Here is a 15,746-nt window from a genome sequence, read left to right on the forward strand (position 1 = left end):
TGGGAGGGGGTATTGTGATGATGTTCCAAAGCTCCATAATCATGCACCCCATCCCATCCCATCAGAATTGTATTTTATTACTGTATATCATACTGTGTTTAACCCATTTCACTTTAGTGGTTGGGTGGATAAGAATCGATCCGGTGCGACTTAATGACGTCAGAAGGTTGAATTATAGCATCATTGAAGTTATTAAAAATGAAATATTTATAAATTCAAGTTGGCAAGAAAAAAATTACACATACATATATAAATGCACTTGGTACTGATTTTATGATGTGTGCTTCAATTGTAAGTTGGAGTAGGCCCATGTATTTTGTATAAAATTCTATATTTTATATTGTTGAAGTGTGTATGTTTGATGTGTTATATTATTGATGATTATTTTACTATCATATATCTCTAACCATCTTAAATGAAAAATCTGTTCAGACAAATTCATGGGTAAGTTAATATATCATATATACGAAATAAGTATTATAGTATTTTGCTATAGAATTATTCCCCAAAAAAAATATTTCAATGAAAAGTCATCTACATATTAACTACCTGGCACTACTGTGATCTAACAATGAGAAAATTTCAAGAATTCGGCAGATTGAAAATTGAGCAATATTAGATTCTTTCTTTTTATCTTTAACGAAGTTTGTTAGTCTTCACAATATGCTTCCAAAAACATCTTATAAACTGAAAAGGGAAAAAAGAGTATATCATTCTTTAAGATGTTTGAGAAAATATCTTAAGATGCTAATGTGAGATACACAAGGCTTTTGAATGAAGAAAACTCAAAAATAAAATAAATAATTTTTTACAGTAGATTCTTTCTGGTGATGCTTCTTCTCTCTTTACATCCGCAAATCATTTTTTTTATCCCCTTTCTCTCTCTTCTTGATAAAAATTAAATAAAAATAAAATTAAAAAACAAACATTAAATATATTACAAATGACTTATATTTAGGATTAAATTTTTTTCATAAATAATTTATATTTAAGATGAGAATAGTACTTTACTACTCCATCCCTTATTATAAGATCCTTTTAACTAAATTGTATGGTTTAAAAAAACAGTTAAAATTAGTTAAAAACAATTAATATGTAGCAAATGTAATTGTTTTTCCAAATATATCCCTATATGTAAATGGGTAAATGTGAAAAGGTAATAGTAAGATAAATGAATAAAGAGAATGTATTAAACGCATTAAACTAGGAGCAAAATAGGTAATAATGTATTAAATGTTCAGATAAACTCAAAAAAAATCTTATAAAAAAGGACAAACCAATTAAAAAAACAGATCTTATAATAATGGATAGAGAGAGTACGTTAGAAATGGAAGACAGGATGGGTTGTTTGGTTGTCATGAACATTGAGGAATGGCCATATTAATGGTGTGGAACCAACCACCGTTTTTAACCTATCCTTAATCCCAATCTTCACTTTCCGATGAAATCTCAAAAGACCAACATACTTCTAACATGTCTCATTCTCCGAAAACCCACGAGCACCCCCCCAATCCATTTCCTTATTTAATTACATGTTTACTTTGCCCAATGCACGCTTTAGATTGCTTGGTCCCCCACTTCCCCAACTATATTCAATAAAATAAGTACTATTAAGTTGATAGCCACTACTAATAAGAAAAGCAAGATAAAGAATCACTCATGTCCGATATTTTAATTTTTCCACAGAATAAAGGAAAAATACTGGGGGCATCTTTAAACACACCATTTTGTGGCCTTCAATTAGTGAATAAAAACGATCAATCAATTAATACCCATTTGGTAAGATGCGCATACAACAGGACCCACTCACAATACTGAGCAATCATTACGCAGAGAGCTCTACATCTCTTCTTTCTTTCTTTTTTCCTGCCAATATCTGTCGCTCGATGGGAAGTAAGGCCTACTTAATCAATGACATGTAGCACTTGCTCATCCCTTCATTCCAGTTTATGCTATGAAATGACACATATAATTAAATTAAATTAGTCAATTAATTATGGGAAAAGGTGAGGGAACAAGAGCATGACGAAGCATCATCCTTTTGGTTATTTGGGTCACAGAATCAAGAGGTGGTGGGGAGAATAAATTTAGTGAGGAGATTACATATGTGGCCTAAAAAGACTAACTCTGTATGATAGAAAATTACGAAGCACACAAGTGAAAGCAGCTGCATTATCATTCCTATTCGCTCTTTTTGGAAGATTCAACAGAAGAGTACAAATCTAGGAACGACAAAACTGCAAATTTCAATATAACTGAGAGTGCAAGAGGAAGAACAGATTCAGAAGCTCGAGGAAGAAAATAAGGAAAGAAGAGGCCAATGAACACTCAATTCAGATGGGGGAGAAGTGCATGAATCAGGATGGGAAATTCCAGTCATTCAAACCTTGCATGACCCAGAAAATCTTAATCTCAATTAAACATCAAAATCCCACCTCTCTTCTACCTCATTCCATGGGTTCTTGCTCTAATAACTATATAACCAATTTAATAATCAAAATTAACGTGATGAATGCTCTTGGAGTGTTGATCGTAGTGCCAGCTTTGAAATTGCACATATAAAAAGAACAAGGAAAAAAGAAGAAGAAGAATTTCACTTTGTGCGTGTCTGACCCGGTTAATAATATATCTCGCGCCCCTGTTTTCATATCCCTGGATATTACTTGTATATTAATTAACTGTCTTCTTCCTCGCGGGTAGTTATTTGTTTTCCATTAGAAATTCATTGTCTCTGTCCTCCCTTCGCCTCTCTTCCTTTCTGCGAATTTGAACAAAGAAAATAGCATATTACCAATCATCCTTTCCCCTCCGTAGGAAACACCCATCATTGCCCCCAACAATCCTTTTCAACCTTAGAAACCTGTGCTTCTAAGATATTCTCTCCCTTCCATTCTTCCATTCTTTTTCACTTTTCTTGTTCTGCTTCCTTGTGCCCCTCTCTCTCAATTTAAATATCTCCCCTCCTCGCATCCTTTTCTCCTCCCTTCTCCTGCTCCTCCTTCGCCTACTCCTTACCCTCCTCGCTTCTCCACACTTTTCTTTCTTTTTATTCAAACCCTTTTTCCTTCTTTTTCTTTTTTTTTTTTCCTATTTAATTCACATAACTCTTAGACTTATAATGGATCCCTCCTCAACCAACTCTGTTAATGGCTTCTACTCCTTTCTCACCAGAGGACTTGACGATCTCGAACGAGTCTACCTCTCCAATAACTTCATGTCAATCCAATTCCTTCAGAGGGTGCTCTCACTCCTGCGATCCTTCCACACCCAGTTGACCCTTCTCGTCCAGAAGCTCCATCTACCTGTGGGTGATAAGTGGCTCGACGAGTACATGGACGAAAGCTCCAAACTCTGGGAAGCCTGCCATGTCCTCAAGTCTGGCATTTCTGGAATCGAAAATTACTACTCTGCTGGCTTCAACATCACTTCCTCCATAGATTCTCATCGTCACCTAACCCCACAACTCTCTCGCCAGGTCAGGTCGATCACAATTCTTTGTTTTTTCACCGCATAGATTAAAACAAACGATCAAAGAGACCTGGAGTAGAGATTTCGTTTTGAGTCATTGAGGTTTTCTCTGTTACCAGGTAATTAGAGCAATCTCAGGGTGTCGCAGAGAAGCGGTGGGACTGGAGGAAGAGAATCGAGCTTTAATGGAAACGAGAATTCAACCTCTCTCTCTGCGTTTCGACGAGAGGGTGGCGATCGAATCGAAGCTGAACGGATTCAATGGGTTCAGGGGAGTCCTATACGCAATGAGAAATGTGAGCTCGTTGCTGCTCATGATTCTGCTATACGGCTCCGTGTACTGCTGGCCGGAATCGTCAAATTTCGTACTAGGAGGATACGAAGGCTGCTTGTTCTTCGGATCGGCGTTCATGATCTCGACGGCGAGATTACAGCAGCGGGTAGCAGGGGAGATCGGCCAGATCGACGGGGCGCCGGGAATTCTGTTGTACGAGTTCAGGAGATCGAAGATGGCGATGGAGGAGCTAAGAGGAGAATTAGAGAGAAGGGTATCGCAGGGGATGGTGGTCGAGTGGGAAACAGAGAGCGGAATCAGAGAGAGAGTGGAGAATTTGAGAGGGTGTTTCGGGATTCTGAGATCTGGAGCAGAGAACATTATTGGCCAGCTCGACGATTTCTTTGATGAGATTGTTGAAGGCCGGAAGAAGCTTTTGGACTTTTGCAGCAATAGGTAAACAAATATGAGTGCGTGGTGGAGGAAATAACTCTTTAAACCAAAAAGAAAGAAAAAAAAGAGGGAAATAGAAGCCACCGCAAGTAGAGAAATCAAGTAGTTGGGGCTGGAGTTAATGTACTCTTAAACCTATTAGTTTGTTTTTTCTTTTTCATCTCTCTTGTGGTCTGTCTCTGCCACTTTTTTATTTGTTTTTTAACAGTTACCACAGATGAAACTTCGGTGCCAATTATTTCCTGCAGAAGGCAACGAGGAAGATTTTCAAACTGAATGTCGGCTCTAGGTTCCAGAACAAAATTGACGATATATCAATATTATTTTGCAGGAGGGCTTAATTTTATGCGCTATATTGTATTGTAATGTTTAAAAAAAAAAAGTTTCATCAAAAGAAAAATGATGGGAATAGAGTAAGCGCATTAATGTTGTCTGTCATGGGAAGGTAAACAGTAAACAGGGGCGTATCAGGTGAATTTTAAAATACGTAGTAAATCTTTTTTCTTGGGCATCGATGATCTTCATCTTCGTGTAGAGCAATAAAAAGTGCCCGTGAGTTGTTATAGTAAAAGGACTAATCATTTTAGTCCGAAAAGAATAATGCAAAAGGAGGCCAAGGAATGTGAGAGGGGAGGGAGCACTGTACTGTGAGATTCCTGGACTAACTTGCTTTAACGTCAAAGGCATCTGCTTTTGCTCTTAGGAAGCTTTTGTCTGATTCGATTCACTTTGAAAGCAATGGAGATGATGATTACGATGATGAAAACCAAAGCTCCTCAACACAACCCCCCCCCTTCCTTGACATGTCTGATCCATCTCTCGTTCTCTCTACCCTCCCCCACGTACTTAATGTTCCTCTGCCTCCAAATTCCCACTTCTTTACTTCCCAGCCTTTTCCCTAGGTTTCGAGGATGTCTAGTAACACTAATGTGTGTGTGAGAAAGAGAAAAGAAAATGAAGGTCTTTTTTTTTTTGTGCTGGGGCTGTCAGTCTCATTCCAACTGAAACCGTAGCCCATCGTTTTTGTCCCTTGCCGGAAATTCATGGGTTGCCTCCTTAAAAGGCTTCCATACAAGTGCTGCTTTCAAACCCAAAAAAATAAAATAGTATTATTTTCAGTCTTATTTATAAAATCTTATTTATAAATTATAAACATGTTTTATAATTAGAGCTGAAAGTAGTAATATGGAAACAGCAAACGCGGACTGAACAAAATAGGGGTAAATACATTGCAATCCAGAATGGCAAAAATGGATTCAGCATACCTTGAAAACGTGACATGGCCATTCCACGGCGACAGCTCATTGGACGCCCTTCCTCGATCATGCTAAATAACTTTGGTACCGTTGGATTGTAAGATGCTATACCTAACCCTCTGCACGAAAATTTAGTTGTCGGCTTATAGCCCAGTGACTATAGTTTTTGGCACCCCAGATCGAAGTCATATACGGTGGGGAGTGCTGGATAATCGAGTTCAAGACGTTTTCAAGTTTATGTTATAAGATTCGTCACAGAACTAAGAAAATAACTTTTTCTTTTTTAAGTTCTAAGACATACCCATGATCATAATTTTACAAGAAACTAATCAGAATTACAAATAATATAAAAATTGGCTATAAGCCATCCTTTTCCCACCACGGTATGATTTAGGGAAGAATCTTGCATAAACACGGCGGCAAAAGTGCAATATTGTCACGACCCAACAGGCGGTTGGTGAATGATGTGAGGGTGTGAGTGACAACAATACATTCGAATTTCTGGCTCCCAGTCGCATAGAAGTTTGAGCCTAGAGAGGCTTCCTAGAGTGAAGATAAACAGAAACGAAGGAATCTGCGAGCAAAACGTGGCAAGCCAAGACGATAATTGGGATATAAACAGTCAGGTTCCAATCAAATGTCAAATCCTGACATTTCAAAACTGGGCCGGGAAGGGCCGGGGAAGCAGATGCCTCCTGCCTCCACCCAGTTCCTCATGGGGGCTTCAGCTCATCAATATCTTCATGATCAGAACGCATCAAAAACGAAGTATCAAACTGAACCGCGGAGGCTTCTGTAGCCTGGGTTTTGTCGAAGCACTAGTCCGCTGACAAAAAAAAATTCAAAATATAAACTAAATTTTATCTATTTATATTTATTAAGAAATTAGTTAAAATCATTTTAAAACAATAAATATATAAGGCGTTTATTTTTTTTAAATATGCAATTATTAATAAAAAAATAAGTAAAATATACAATAAATAAATAAAAAAATAAAAATAGATATAAGAGTAAAGTTGAAAAAAACTCATTAAATACTTAGACAAAAATAAATATTATCTTATAAAAAAACCAAGCTCTTCTAATAAAATTTAGCTTATATCTTGAATCGGAAGGAGTACTTAATTGGCATGTGTTCTACAAGTAAATGAGCCAACTTTGCTAGAATATTGATAATAAGTATATTAAGAATGATTTATAAATAACTTTTTTATTATGACTTACAACGTAAATATATAAAAAAAATTTGTCTCGATTTATATAAAATAGGATTATAAATAATTTTGAATACAATCCCAAATAAGCCCTTAAATGCGGGGTGTAATTTGATAGGAGGAAAAGTAGAGAACAGGGGATGCCTGTAGAACTATTTTGGAACTGTTTGGCCAATTGTCTCCATGGTAACGATCTAGATTCCCGAAAGATCCAAATTGCCGTTAGCACGCGAATATTTCAGATGCTTAAATTTTTTAACAAACTCCTCAGAGTTATTGTTTTATGTATGGGTTAATTTCATCCGGTCACATCTATATTTTATATTGAAATATTAGAGACGTATAATCGCCACCTAAACGATTTTAACCTTTAGCCCCCCCTTCAAAAAAAAAAAAAACAGAAAACAGCATATTAAACTAGCTGCATGTATCAACACCACATATAGGGACAGTCGTGAAACTTCTGGATTCCGGATATAGTACTACTACTACGACACCAACGGGTAATCAGTTTCCAGCCTGCCTGCACAAAAGGCAAACTACATTATGCAAGAATTCATTGAACATGAAAATTCATATCATAATGATGCTGCTGCCTTAAACATGCAGACCAACTCAAGCTAACCAGCATTTGAGGTGTAATATTATAAAGTCACTTTCTGCGAGGAGTTACATCTCGTCATTCTTATTTCAGTGGATATGATAGATTAATCACGCCATAAAACTTAATCAATGGCTAACAAGCAAAATAAAGCAATGTTACGTCCTATTTCAATTTCACACTAACCAGCAAACGGGTAGACAATGAACAGTCAAGGTATTATAATCAAGACATAGACAGTAATATTTCCACTTCATTATGAAGCGCAAAATGCACCAGTTTTTAACCTTTATGAGCGTGGATCCCCTATGATGCTCTATCGGGACCTTAAAAAAATTCCTTTGTTAAAAAAAAAAAAAAAGGCTCTCCCCTGCATTTTTTTTTTTCCGGGTAGGGTGGGCTAAGTTCAAAGACAAAGTTCAACATTAAGAATAACAACCAATAATTGCAAGACTCATTGTTAAAGGAAAAGAAAATCCACCAAAAAGAAGAGCATCATAAACTACTAAGCGCTTAATGGGGTAAAATAAATCAACAATATCAATCGATTTGTAAGAATACAACGGTATCAAAATTAATCTACTACTTAAATGGAACAAACCCCTCCATGAATTGTTTCACGCTCAGATAAATTTGAGATTGTTCAATAAATGCCATAAAGTTTTAACATTTGAATCATTTGTAACTATGAGTGCAATCCACTAAGATGTGAAAATACCTTACAGCTACGTATCTGCATGACGGACAGAAATATACTAAACTAGTGATGTTTTTTGGCATCGAATATCAAGCTTGTTGACCAATTTTGAGCAAGTTGAATAATCCAGCGGCTTGTCAGTACATTCAGATGCATTGCAAGCCTTATTTCCAGTGCAATCAGTACCATGCAAGCCACTTTCGACAGGCGGGTTCATTTGAATTATCTTACCAAATAGCTGAAATGAACCAGCACCAATTGTTGAGTTGCAGCAAGCGGTACCAACAAACTCTCCACCAATGGAGTGGATTCTCCTCTGGCTATCTGGTGATAATGGACCAGATTGAGAGCTGTCAATGTGTAAATCTGTTGACACAGTTTTCAACTTCGGCACTTTCACATGAGAACTAGCAGCACAATAACGAGTATTATGATCTAGGAAGTTTGAAAATCTCAAAACGGAAGATAGATCATGCCTGGCTCCCTGCATGCCAGCAGGAAAAGTATTGTCCTTCAACAATGAGTGATTCAAGTGTCCCATTGTTGAGTTAGTGAGTTTCATCGTAGTAAATGACGGGTCTTCCTCTCTATCAATTGGCAACCCACCATGCTTAGCGCCTTTAAACTTCTTTGCTGGGGGAAAAACTGTGTGAAGAAGAGCTGCGGGGGAAATATGTTCAACCTGCCAGGGGCTGACTCGCTTTGCATTCTGTAACACTTCAGGCTCATCCCATGCAATCTTGTACGAAGGCATTAAAGAATGGGAAGAAGCAAATATTAGTCCACTGAGAAATAGATAACTTTCAGAACAATATCTTGCACGACCTGTGTGTGTGAAAAACAGCCGGGGGGTGGATAATCATTAGATTTCCTACATTATGATTGCTCACACGAAAATAGAAAATTAAATGGAAAAAGTAACACAATAATTTTTGTTTTTTGTGTTTTTTTGGGAGATTTGAAGTGACAAGCACAATAAAAAACAGAAGCAAGAAAATAAACAAGATGCATATTGGTCTTCTAACATCGAATTTTCTGTTAATGCCATTTATCTTTGGAATTTTGAACAAGAAATAAATAAATAAATATCAAAGTTAAGCTTGATAATTTCAGTCATGAACACAATGCGCATTTTATGTCCCTAAAAATAAGAAAAATAGAAACTAAGAAAATTTCTCAAGAGAATCAGCAACATTCCGATTTTATAAATTAGAGAACTGTGACCATATCATAAACCAGAAGATAAAAGCTCAATCACTATTCAGGAATCACCCAACTTCTTCAGATGACCTTGAATGGGAAAACGAGAGACAGAGCTTCTAGCATATGTCGCTACATTAGTTTAAAATCAGAACGTAAAATAACAAAGTAAGGCAACATGATATTGGTATATAATATATTTTCGTCCTTTTTTATCCTTCTCTTAAATATATTCAAATAAATAAAGAGTCCCATCTCTTCCATTCCACTGATCAAGGGCATCCTACCATTAGTTAACAATTTACGTGTTATAAAACAACTGCAAAAATTGTTCCAAACTAGATTTCTAAACACACACACACACTCAATTCTCTATCAATATTCCAAATACAATAAAATCTATAGCAAGCTGCCCGGGCATGGGAAAACATATCTAGTTATGAAAAAGAAAAGTGATGGATGTAATGACAAAATGTGAGAGGCCTTTGAAATGGTAATCATATTTATCATTGGCCATTTCTCTTCTGTCAAATACTCTCAACTTTAAACCCAGAACTATCCAAGTACAGTGTTAGTGTACATGCCTTAAATCTCTAGAAAAAGCACAATATGAGCTTCAACAAAGAGGTACTAATTCTTGGGAGGAAAAGCCACTGAAAGTGATATATAGCAAGATCAGCGTTTAAAGTGTTCAATTAGAGAGTAATCATAGATACAGAATAAATAAATTTGTTTTCGCCAAAGATGATATCCCAACTCATCCTAAATCATACAAAGACACAAGAAAAAACAGAGCAAATTCAAATGCATCCAATCCAGAATTCAAAAGATTGCCAAGGAAGTAAAATCAAGTAGTCGCAAATCGTTCAATTCGAGTAATTTGCTATTTCTCATCGATGGCATCATTGGTAGATAAGATTTTACCAATAGTAAAAAGTGGGTTTTAAATCCCCTTTACTCTCAAATAACCCCTTAGCTCTTAGAAGTTAAATTAAAACCCATGCCCCGTGCAATCAAAGAGTTTAAAACATTTGGTATGTGTATTTCAATTTCCATGCACAATTTTCAGCTCCTCAATGTCCATCTGAATTTGAATCTCGCACATTACAAAGCTCTCATATAGGCTATCAGCTGCAATATTTGCCAGACCACTTAAATAAATCCACAATTTCAGTAGGCAACTATCGCCAAGCAAACTATATATTAAGAAGTGAAAAGGGGCTGCAAACACACCTGAAGCATGCGCCAAGGAGAATCCGACCAATGCCCATGACCAAGAGAAGCAGATACCGAATAGACGGTCCCGTGAAACCAGGTCATTCTGGACGAATCTTCTGTCTCCATAGCCATTTTGACTCTCATTCCAGGAGTCCATCTGACTCTTAACGCTTCCTCCACAACCTCCGCCTTCAACACAAAGTCCGACGACCCAGGCCTAGGATAATGAACAACCACGAACGGCTTATTTTGTGCTGCCGATTCTGCTGCCTCCGCAGCTGCCTTGGCGGACAACTTTCCCCTCCCATTCCTCGAGAATTCTCCGAAGCCAGTGTAGCAATCTTCCTGCTGCTCCTCGTCAAGTTCAACCTTAGTTTTCATGCCACCGATATCGGTGCAACTTCCGGCCCAATTGCCACGATTTCCAACACTGAATCGCAGAGCTCTGCGAACCCCGATGAACATTTTCCCCGCGGAATTCTTCATGAAAACCACGGAGTCACCAGCAATCAACTTCTTGTGATTGACAAACTTGTTCCACCCAGTAGTGAGCAAGTGCCGCTTAGGTGTCCCTCGATAAATGTGACGAAACTCCCAGAGGATGCCGTGAACGTCAGTGAAAGGCAATGTCTGGTTCGGCCGATCAGATTGTAAATTCAATGGCGGGAAGATGGAATCAGCACAGAACCTCGGAACAGAGAATCCACCGCCGTTGTTGGCATCAGAAGGCGTCAGAACCTTGGCAAACGACCCAACATTGTCATCGCCCTGTGCTTCTGCGGACTCGCCGGTGGGATGAGAGTGGTCGCGGGTTGTGTCAAAATCACTGAGTGGATGGAGGACAAGCTTGGCAAAGACCTCGTCTGTAACAGGGTCAGCGAGAAATTCAACCCAGGAGACGCGGCAGTGAATGAAGGGCTTGGACAGGAGAAAGGGGGAGAGGGAGGAAGGAGCCGAGCAGGCTTGCTCCAAATGGCCTTGAGGGAAGTAATAAACCCTGGAATTCAGGGTAGGGATTTGAACGGAAGTGCCGGCGCATGCTCGCCAAATTTTTTGGGGAAGACGGCAAGGATGCGACGGCGGTGGCCGAGACGGTGGGAGAGGCATGCTTCAGGTGTTCAGAGAATAAGAGATGCGAGTGGATATGTTGCCTTGCCTCTGTCTCAATTCTGTTTTGGAAGCAAGATTGAACGGTTAATGAAGGGGTTGTGATTTAGACAGCGGGTGGAAATGAGTCTGTGGGCATGAGAATTTGAAAACCGGCCGGTCCCATTCATTCGCGCTAACGCTTATGAAAGAGAGGGTGAGAATGAACATTGATAAAGAGAATCGGTACGAACACGAAACCCGGGTGCCATTTTTTTCCTTTTGGATGGATGAAAGGGCGGGCAATGTTTTTGGCGCAAAAAGAATGGAGTGAAACCCATTGTTCGCTACTGAGGCCCATTAGGACAGATAATGATATTTCGGCCTCTCCGATGACAACTAAAGATGAGCTTGTCAAAAATCCACATACGGTGCCGTTAATTTAATACTCACCTTTAGTGGTTAATTGTAAGGCAATTTAAAATTTTATTTTAAGAATAAAATATACTAACTATTCTCTTATTTTACCTAAATTACATAAATTTCATTTTTATTTTAAAAACATATATAAATCTTTTTAAAAATTAAAATATACGTTACACAAATCTTTCTTATACAATTAAAAATCGATTGCTTGCTTTCTCATCAAGTAATTAGGAAGTATCCCGACCGCACGCCCTCGGTATTACATACTAAAATCGGTATATTGATTGCTACCAAATGTAATCACTTATCACAACATGGGGGTGAACATTTGGCTTTTTTTTTAAAACTGCAAAAACTGAAAAATCGAATATCATGCAATTTTAAGACTGAATGGAAACCGAAACATATTAAATAACCAAACCGAACAAGTCAAATTATCTGGGTTCCATTTTTTTTACCGGTTTCGGTTTAGTTTGGTTTGGACTCTTTTATTAGGTCTACTTGTTGTAAACCTGTTTGATGCAAAAATTCAAGCTAAAACATAATTTTACATAGTATTTCATATTGTTTTGAGCATAAAAAGAAGTTTGAACTGAAAATAAAAAAAATTATTACAAGAAGGAGGATAACTCCGTGTACAAAAAAGACAACACCACAAAATAGTTATAAGCGAAAAAAAGGTAGCACACCTCATATCCTATTTATAAGTTACTTTTATCATATTTTATACATACTAAAAAAAACCTACACTTTGTTAACTCTTATTTAAAATTTAATAACTTTTTGACTTTATTTCTATTTAGTATACATTATATCCTATTGGGACAAAGTTAACACAATATTAAATAGAAAGTAAATTTGTATATTCATATGAAAATTTTTTCTCTCTATTTTATAAATAGGATAAAAAATTATATCTCTTAGTGCTTTGGTCTTCTTATTTGCCGAGCATTTCCATCATGTTCTATATTGCTAATAAGTAACAAAAATCCTAAACTTTTTTAAATACCACTCCGATTTTTAGTATAAGTTATTTGCAATATATTCTCGCATATTAAAAAAGATTTTAAAATTTATCAAGATATTTATTTTAAAAATTTAATGATATAACTTATATAGGGTCCGTTTGGCAAGGCTTATTTGGGCTTAAAAGCTGTTTTTTTTACTTATAAGCCCGATTGGCTGATCTGGTTGTGTTTGGCTGGGTTTAAAAAAATAAGCAACTTATATCCTTTAAGCTGCAAAACGTGCGGTCTGAGATAAGCTGAAATTTGTGGCTTATTGCGTTATTGTAGAAGCTTATTTTTGACTGTTGAATAGGGGGATCATTTTCATGCCGGGGCCTCATTTTTCTCACTCAGTTTTTTTCTTCCAACACTGCTCTCTGCGCGACCGCGAGCTCCAACCCAGCGTCCGCCGTCACGTCCTCGCTAGAACCACCCACACCTGGTCGTCGTTAGCTCCATCGTGTCTCCGCCGTGGGGTCATCGTCTTCGGTGTGGCTTTGAGTGACTGAGAGGTTGGTCCTTCATCGCGTCTCGTCCTTCTCCAAGCTGCTGTTAGCGTCTCCAACCCAGGTCGCCACTGTCTGCCGGTGCATGTGAGGTGTGCTTCGACTTCTTAGCCTCCCAGTGGAATAGAGTGTCCGATCTACCTCTGGCAAGCGTCGGTTGGTCCGATCTGAGACAGGTTGGCCGGTTCCTATTTTTGTGTTGCTTTTCCGAGAATTTGGCAGTGATAGGCGAGTGATCGAATCATGTGGAGTTGTATGTGTGTGTGTTGATCTTTGTGTGAGCTGATATAACTTTTGGATGAGGGGATTCACAAAAAAGCTATGAAAATGCCGATGGCTTTGCGACTTGTGAGGGAGAGGAATATAAATTTTAATCCTTGAAACTTATTCGTCTTCAATGATCTGGATATTGCAGCAATTGCAAGATGGAGAAGTTTTTGATTTAATATGAACTAATCCTGTCAAGTTGGCTTTTATCCGTATAAAGAACACTTTCGAGACCAAATGTATCAAATCTGCGTGCTCTGGTGATGTTTGTCATGGGCGCAACTTTTTTTTTGACTTTGTGTTCATTTAAATTGGGGTTGGACTATTGGGAATGGGAAAGAAGAACCAGAATAAACAAATCTCCTGAATGGCACTTTGTTCTAATCCGCTGTGGCTGTTATATGAATGATTAGTTATTATTAATTCTTCCCTCTTTTTTCTTGCAAATTTAATTATTGTCCAGATAATATATGTGGAAGAGAAAGGGATAAAGTGGGCATATTTTAATATTTTGGTTAATTGAATATATACTCCCATTAACTATAGTAATGACCCCACAAAATGCTTCATCATTAAATTTTACTTCATCATTATATTATCTCAATTCAAGTTTTTTCTTCTTTCACTTTATATTTAAAATAATTTTTTTGATTTCTCTAAATTTTTAAAATTTAATTCACTTATTCATATTAAATTATTTTAATTCCATTGTAGTATGTGAAATTATTTTTTTCCCATTTTTTATTATTTATTATAACTCATACCCATTTTGGTCATTTTACAACCAAACTTACTTTTACTCAATCATAATCCAAACAACTTTTTACCAATCTCACTTTTGCAAACGGGCTTTTCTGAACTCCAATCCAAACACAATTCAGCTTATCCAATTTAGCTTTTACCCCACTTCACTTATCCATAAGCTGCTTTTTCAATAAGCAGCTTTTCTAATCGCTCATCTAAACGGACACATAATGGCTGAATAGAACTTTTGCCGCATCCTATAAATATAAATAGGATAGAAGCATATGGGAGAATGGAAGGCAACGAGAAAGGCCTCCAGCTGCTGGTATGATTGCGAAGCATGTGCCCCCGATCGGTCCCTTCAAATCTCGTGCCGTGCTGCCCTCCCTTTATCGCAACGTATGAGCCGCCATTACGCTAGATCAGCCCCTGTTACGCTGGGAGTGGTCGTGGCTTCAAATTCTCATGACACGTGTAGCGTTTGGGAGTGCCTCAAATTGGGCCTGGGTTCGAATTCATGTCTCCTAAGTGCCGCCTAAATCATGCACTTTAGCCCATACACTGTGTAACGCACCGCTCATGTTTTGCCCAAAATGCACAAAGGTTCGCTGCCCAGAACTGTCCAAAGGTGTCCACAAAAGTTTTGGGTAAGTCTGGAACTCTCTAGAAATGTGTGGAACTTGTTGGGGAAGCTTGGAGGGTTCCAGAATACTATAGATAATTGTAGAGACACCTAACCCCTTTGTAAATATCTAGATATTTTTGTAGAGTATTCTAGATACAACATTGTAACCGTTGGATCAAGTAGATCTTAGCCGTCCATTGAGGAGGTGGAGAACTATAAATACCCCTCCCCCTCATTCATTTCTCACACTCAAGAAAGTGAGAGTGTTGTAAGTACTTTAAGAGATCAATACAAAGTTCTTTCTTTGAGTCTCCTGTTCCTTCGTGAGTAGGCTGACTAGCAACTTAGAGCAAGGGGTTTGCTAGGCCGCACGGTTCGTTGGAATTACGACCAAGTCCGTGACAGTTGGTATCAGAGCCAAGGTTTGAAGACCGTTGGAACATAGAGGTAGATGGAAGGCGGAAGCGAGACTATCAATATGTCTGAGGGAGTCAAGAAGAAATCTAAAGCCCAGAGATCTAGTTCAAGGGAAACCATGGAGGGTTTTGAGACACGGCTAGCCAAGGTGGAGATTGCAATAGTCGACGGGGAGGAGAAGTTCGAGGAGATGGGGCAAAACATGGACGAGTTCCGTGAGGAGATGCAAGCCGCCATGAACAAAGTCCTCGCCCAATGTCTCGACAACATGAAGGCCATGGAAGAGT

The 15,746-nt window shown here is 38.0% G+C and overlaps 2 protein-coding genes across 4 annotated transcripts; one reads left to right on the forward strand and one right to left on the reverse strand.

Moving 5' to 3' along the window:
• The first annotated feature begins 1,657 nt into the window (after positions 1-1,657).
• On the forward strand, positions 1,658-4,355 carry LOC114716578 (uncharacterized). Its single transcript, XM_028901599.1, has 2 exons — positions 1,658-3,475; positions 3,588-4,355. The coding sequence occupies exons 1-2, from the start codon at positions 3,119-3,121 to the stop codon at positions 4,200-4,202; spliced, it is 972 nt and encodes a 323-aa protein (XP_028757432.1). The 5' UTR covers positions 1,658-3,118; the 3' UTR covers positions 4,203-4,355.
• A 2,582-nt stretch (positions 4,356-6,937) lies between these two features.
• Positions 6,938-11,599, reverse strand: LOC114716579 (auxin response factor 17). 3 transcript variants are annotated; one of them, XM_028901602.1, is made up of 3 exons: positions 10,397-11,599; positions 7,985-8,702; positions 6,938-7,184 (listed from the first exon to the last, which is right to left on the reverse strand). In XM_028901602.1, exons 1-2 carry the CDS (start codon positions 11,486-11,488, stop codon positions 8,022-8,024), a joined length of 1,773 nt encoding a protein of 590 aa, XP_028757435.1. In that variant the 5' UTR covers positions 11,489-11,599; the 3' UTR covers positions 6,938-7,184; positions 7,985-8,021. The 3 variants fall into 3 exon arrangements, with proteins under 3 accessions (XP_028757435.1, XP_028757433.1, XP_028757434.1); XM_028901600.1 differs by having other exon boundaries at positions 6,938-7,188; XM_028901601.1 differs by lacking the exon at positions 6,938-7,184 and having other exon boundaries at positions 7,767-8,702.
• Positions 11,600-15,746: the final 4,147 nt, after the last annotated feature.

The sequence above is a fragment of the Neltuma alba genome, unplaced genomic scaffold, assembly GCF_004799145.2.
Source record: "Neltuma alba isolate B1F8T4 unplaced genomic scaffold, ASM479914v2 tig00011681_pilon, whole genome shotgun sequence".
In the NCBI taxonomy this organism is placed as follows: domain Eukaryota; kingdom Viridiplantae; phylum Streptophyta; class Magnoliopsida; order Fabales; family Fabaceae; genus Neltuma; species Neltuma alba.